The sequence below is a fragment of the Crinia signifera genome, chromosome 8 (assembly GCF_055691185.1).
Source record: "Crinia signifera chromosome 8, ASM5569118v1, whole genome shotgun sequence".
NCBI classification, from domain to species: Eukaryota; Metazoa; Chordata; class Amphibia; order Anura; family Myobatrachidae; genus Crinia; species Crinia signifera.
Window position 1 is genome coordinate 120,586,643 of NC_139224.1, and position 6,614 is coordinate 120,593,256.

Consider the following 6,614-nt stretch of genomic DNA (forward strand, 5'->3'; position numbering starts at 1 on the left):
GCAGCTCTAGGGAAGAGGCACAGATGGACTTTGTGTGACTACAGGTAGGATGTGTTGCCATATGGTGCACCCTTTCCACGCTTTCTAAATGCACAAATACAGGCTGAAGTGCTTGTCTACGCATTTATAACAAGTGCATTAGCCATGTTTACAGTTCTGTATAGAGCATCTGTAACCTCACCTTAGGTTATAAGTCATGGTCTATATATGCTTGTCATTATATGCCAATAAATGAGAGATGAACGATTCAACCAAAATGTACCTAGCTGCAACTGACCCAAATCTGTCCTCAGTATCAACAATGTTCTATTTTATCCTGTCAGGCAATAGCAACTACAGTATAGCGAGCTTTTGGGCTCTGATAAGCAGTGTTGGCAGCTCAGGCCTGATAAGTAAATCCCAGAAGGGAGTTTTGCGAGATGCCTTACTAAATCGAGGACAGTGTTGAAACTTCCCCCCAACGCACTTACTAGTGACAAACAACCAAACACATAGGCAGATCTTCTACTTCTGAGCATTCTCATCAAGCCTAGCTACTTTCAAAGTCCAGATAGTAAATCTTCATCCTCATCATCCCCATAAGCTCATGGTCTGCCAAATGTTACAGGCAACTCAGTAGTTTCCGCTGAAATTTGCTCCAACCACTGGTTTGACAGGTTTGATTTGTCCTAAATGCCGGCAAAATTGTAATTGGGGCATTTCGCACAGTTTTGTCTATATTCCTATGCTACAATACAGATCAGCCTGAGCTGCAAGCAACAAAGCAAAGCAGTGACACCCCAGGCAGGAAAGGGGAACTGCACCGATTTTAAAATGTGCAGGGTGCTGGAATGAACATTGTTACTATGGCTCTGACTAATTTGTAAGTTTAAAAGTCCTTATTTTGGCTTCATTTTTCTTCTCCATAAAAGTCATAAAGCCACCAAGCTATATACATAAAGTGAATATTTTGGTTTCACATCGATGAAGGCCTTTAGTTCGACTGGTGGGCAGACTGGCAAGTGGCTAGTACATAAATATTGTGTTTCTGTGTATATTGGCTCTAATGGTAAGACCTGAAAGATTGTTTTGTGCCTATTGTATGATATGTACAAGACAACATTTCATCATATCAAAATAGGTAATCGCATTAATTGCATGTACATACAAAGATATGGAGCTTTCTACAGTAATACCGGGCATACATTATGCACTTATTGACCTGATCTATGAGGATCGGGCCGATAATCGCCTAGTGTGAAGTGGTGACCAACCACAAATACTGAGTCATCTGGCATGCCCGACAGATGTGATCATTTGTGAGCTGAAAGTCTGTTGCCTCAAGCAGTGTATAGAGCCGCCACTCAAATCATTTCCCCAGGGGCAGAACTCCTGTGTGCAAGATGTCACAGTGTATGGTCACAATTGGCGGGATGTACTAAAGGGAAAATGCGGTAAAACAGGGGTTTTACCGCATTTTCCTATTTACCATTTGCCGTCCGCCCCGTCTCCGCTGGGCAGGAGATACCCTATAGAAGCCTATGGGTTTCTATCGCCGCCCGCGTGCCCCCCCCCCTCCCGTCCTCCATTGTCTCCTCCTCCCCCAGCAGGTGTCACAGCCGGAAGGACATCCGGCTGCAGGGGGGAGGAGGACACGCAGGGGGACACTGGCAGCCGCCGGGATGTGACGGAGACCCCCGCAAACCACATTACAGGTATCGCGGGGGTCTCCGTCACCCGATGCTAGCCGCATATGTTAGTACATATGCGGCAGCATTGTGGCGGCTGGCAGGCGAAGGGTGGCGATGTATATTAATACATCCCGCACAATATCTGATAGATTTCAGGCAGTCAGAAAAAAATGTCTGTCAGACTGATAGACATTTTATTTGAAAATTTATTGACAGTGCTGCTTAGCAATACCCATTTGGCAGCAAGAGGATATCTGTCAGACTATGGTGTTACTCTGTATATGCCATATATACGCAGAGATGTGTAGCTATGCCTTGGCAGGGTGCTGGAATGAACACTACAATGATCATCAAAATTTTCTGATTGGTTTATCCAAGTGGGAATTCTATTGAGTGCAACAATGAATATCTCTGGGAAGAAGTGCCTGGAGTTATTCAATTGGCCATGCTGTAGACCCACATTTGGAGGATTCCTGCAAGACTAAAATAGTGTAGCGATGATACCTGCAGCTTACTGCGTGGGCTAACAGCATAATACCTGTCATAGAAGTAGGAAATTGTAGTTTACCATGACAAAATCACAGTCATTGGCGCAGTAAACAGTATCTCCTGACTTGAGGCTCTGGGGCGAATGTGGCCGGAGAGGGGGTCAAACGGCGGGGATTGCAGAAAACAAGCTGCTGTTTAACCCCCGCACCGGCCGCTCACCCTACTCAACATAACGGGGGAATCCTCACTGTCAGAGGATGGCGAGGATTCCCCCAAACAGCGAGGCTCGCGGCTAATGCAGGGATCGTGTTGCATTTAGCCACGAGCCTCGCTGTTTTAGCGGCTGCGTACGCTGATTCCCCCTTGCGCTGTTTTTGGAGTGAGTTGAATACTGACCCTGCAAGCTGTGACAGCTCACCAGCAGCATTGAATACTACCTTGTGACTTAATGCAGACAACTCAAGAGCTCCATGAATGAGTTCCTGTAGCTATTTAACAGAACATTAAATTAATCTCTCCCCCTTTGTGCGCCATGCAATCTAGTCATCCTTACAGAAGAAGCTAGGAATGACTGAAAGTACCTCCAGAACAAACTATAGAATGAGAATATATATATATATATATATATATATATAATATTGTAAAAGAAACATCACACAACTCATCATTCTGCATTAAAGTAATACGATTAGACTCCCATACCACTTACTATATAATAAAGTCAATATATATATATATATATATATATATACATATATACACACACACACACACACACACGTGTGTATGATTATTAGGAGTCTAGTTGAGCAATAGCATACAGAACTTGCGGACCAACTTTACAATGGGTGAAGTTCAAAAGCGCCAACAAATGACTTGTCATACCTGCATAATCTAAGGTTGTGATCAGATATCAGCGGCAGGATATGAAGATTCCAACATCCATAGATTATCTCCTCTCTCTCTGCACTAATACAGAATACTCACCCTCCTGAACACGAACCTTTGCACTGAATGTAAATAATGGAAACCTTTGAAAATGAAGTTTTCTCCATCACAATGCACACACTGACACGGGGTAACTACTATGGCAGTCAGATGCTCTCCCCCAACAACACCCCAACTAAAAGGGCCAGGATCAGTGAATGGCACCTGCAGCCCCACACAGCTGCAGAGTGACAGGTGGCCTATAGCTGCCCATGCCGCAGAGGTATCAGGAAGGATGGAGCATCACGGGGCTCAGGTGTGTGTGTGTGTGTGTGTGTGTGACCAGCATGACACAGGCCTGCAGTGCCATCCCTATACATACAGTATATACAGTATAACCGGACAGTGAGTGTCTCCGTGCCCTAGCCCCGCTGGTCTCACCCGCTCGCTGTCTTCCGCTTGTTGATCAGGTAGAGCAGGATGAGCGCCGCCCCGGTGGCCGAGCAGTTGCGGACAGTCAGGTACTTGCTGTACACAGGCGCCATGGTCACTGTCAGAGAGCCGGGGGGAGGAGCTGCAGAGGAGAAGCCGGTCAGGGGCGCGCAGCATGTTGGGAACTCGCCGACACATCCCTTTGCCCCGCCCGCCTTCCTATCGCCATAGCAACGGCGTGGTAACTCGAGAGGACAGGCGTGCCTAGGCCCTAGTAGTGTGTCCTCTGTCTGTGTGATGAGACTGTGAAAGGTCGCATCTGATTGAAGGGGTAATGTACGGCGCTTTAGCTGTTGTGGAACTACACATCCTAGCATGCCCTGCAATAGCTGTGCTGCTAAAACTGGCAGGGCATACTGGGATGTATAGTAGTGCCACAGAAGCTGGAGTGCTCCATTTTATCTAACGCTGACTGACTGCACTAGGGATGGACGTCTATCTTCGCTCTTAAATATATTTATTTTCGTAGTGTACCTGGCATATCGCTATTTGTTTTCTGTAATTTTTTTTATTGATTATGGAGTAGGGTGACCAACTCATCCCTTTAATCCGGGACACATATTAATTACACAGGTTCTGTGGCTGGCTTTCACCTGGTTTTAAACTGCCACACCTCAAGACTCCATTTCACCTGGTTTTAAACTGCCACAGAACCTGTGTAATTAATATGTGTCCCAGATTAAAGGGATGAGTTGGCCACCCTATTATGGAGGTGTTATATGTAATAATAAAATCAATCTAACAATCATTATGCTGCAGCAGTGATACTCACCTGGTCGCCGCATCTCAAGTGCACATGCATATGCAATCCTGTGAGCAGGGCCCTCCTACCTGTATGTCGTTTTTTTGTAAAGCGCAACGGAAATTGCTGTGCTATATAAGAAACTATAAATCAAAATAAATAAATAAATGAGAAGTATAATCTGATTGGTTGCTAGGGGCAACATCCCAACTTTAATAGAACTCCCATCTTAGTAAATTTACCCCCGCATGCGCAAACATAATATTGATCTTGGAAACATTAATATGTTTTTTTTCCCCAATCGTCTGCATTAAAACCATAGCAATCCTGCATCATCAAGGATAAATGCAGGACCACCAATTTGCCATCCCTATATTATATCACCTGTGTCTGTTATATTTGTCTGCTGTATCACCTCTATCTAATACCTCTTTTCCACTGAAGTCCAAGGTTTGACCCAAGATTTGGAACACAATTCCAAACCAGGTCATACCAGGGGCAGTCCTGATTCCGGATCGGCACCATTCACACTGCACATGGATGGGAGATTATGTCATCTCCTTGCGATAGGTGAGTATCTGTCCCCATCCTATATAGATAAATCCTACAGGTACATCCAGGTTGGCTAATGGAACCTTGGATGTCACCTGTGACCTGCTTCTTCATGAGTGGAGGATTGAGCTCTCCAGGGCCACTGTTAAGCCCCGTACACACAGGGGCAATTCTAGCCTATATTGCCGGGTATATGGTCACTAAGAGACCATGGGGCACATTTAACATTGATCGTATTTACAATGTGATCTGGGCGGAATATTACCGCCCAGGATCGCATTGTAAAATGCGAACACATCACAGGGATGTATCATCCCTGACAGTGCAGGGACAAAGTGAAAGGAGCCTGTCCCTGCGAAGCGTTGACCCGGAAGCCGGGGGGTCTGCGCATGCGCGGTTATGCGTTGACACACACCCCCCTCGGCGACCACGCTGACCACACTGCCACCCGGGCAGTGCGATGTATAGCACATAGGCTACAATGGGCTATCGCCATCTCAGAATGGCGATAGCCCAAGGATGCGGGCATCCCCTATAGAAACCTATGGGGGATGTGGCCGGCGGCGCTGCAGGGGGGATCGCAGCAGGGATCGGGGATTCCTGCTGCGGTCCCCCTTTAATACATTCAGGGGATACTTAATATTTGCGGTTAACTTTCGGGGATTTAGCCGCAAATATTACTTGATAAATGGGGCCCCATATCCTCGTGTGTATGGGGTGACTGCCACTGGGAGTGCCTTTCTCGACCAGCCCTGGGGTGGACGCTGGTCGGAGGAGCATGCTCCCGCGATCAGCTGTTCCCCCGACAGAGAGTCTCCTTTATATCAGTGACTATCACTAGTCGCTGATGAAAATGGGACACTGAGCAATATATTCCTCCATGTGTACAGAGCTTTACGGTGCATGCACACTGAGACACTTTGTGCTCTTTTCTTAGTGATCTGACTAGATCGCCTTGAAAGTAAGAACAGATCACTCCATGTGTATGCTTCTGAGCAATGGCACTATCACTCGCTAGTTAAGTCAGTGCAAGCAGTCAAATCCTAGTCATATTGCTTAGCAAGTGACAGCAGATCTCTCTGTGTGTGCAGGACGAGCGATAGTGATCTACATCATCCTGAACCACTACCCTACCTTTTTTTGGCTTAAGTAAAATAGCTGAGCAAAATCGTCCTGCATAAACTGTCAGCACACATCACTGCATGTGTTTGGGCGCTCTATGGGTGATCTAAACACCAGGAAATCGCCTACCCTAAATAGCTTAGCAAAAACTTTTTCCACACAGCTCAACGTGTGTATGCCCCTTAAGGGTTGGGTAGCAGGGGGGTGGACAGTTAGTATTAAGCAGTGGGAGGGCTCTTGGTTTAGGTTGCAGGATGGGGGCGAGTGGGGTTAGGTTGTTGGAGGGTATGGTTATTTTTACAGGTCTGGCAGATGGTTAGGTTTTGCGGGGGGGGGGGCGGGCAAGGGGGAGGTGAGAGGTGCTTTAGCCCATTTAAAATCACACAACCTGGAAACATTTAGCTCTCCTTCTGGGGTAAAACCCCTCTAGATACCTGCTAAGGATTCCCATGTGACTGGACCCGGGTTGACACTTTTCATGCGATCCCTCACAACAATGCATCAGAATAGCATGAAAAGTGCCCAGGGCTGCCATCAGAATTTGCGGGGCCCAGGACTGTCAAAATAGACAGGGCCCCAGACCCTCTATCTCCCCCTCCTACCTCCTATGCTGTTTGAAA

At 46.7% G+C, this 6,614-nt stretch overlaps 1 protein-coding gene across 1 annotated transcript in view; it reads right to left on the reverse strand.

The window, feature by feature from the left end:
- ABCD3 (ATP binding cassette subfamily D member 3) overlaps positions 1–3,763 on the reverse strand; it is a 54,378-nt gene extending 50,615 nt beyond the window's left edge. The window contains exon 1 of the mRNA XM_083157067.1: positions 3,528–3,763. Within this exon, the coding sequence (XP_083013193.1) occupies positions 3,528–3,631 (104 nt within the window). The 5' untranslated portion in view covers positions 3,632–3,763. The remainder of the gene's footprint in view (positions 1–3,527) is intronic.
- Positions 3,764–6,614: the final 2,851 nt, after the last annotated feature.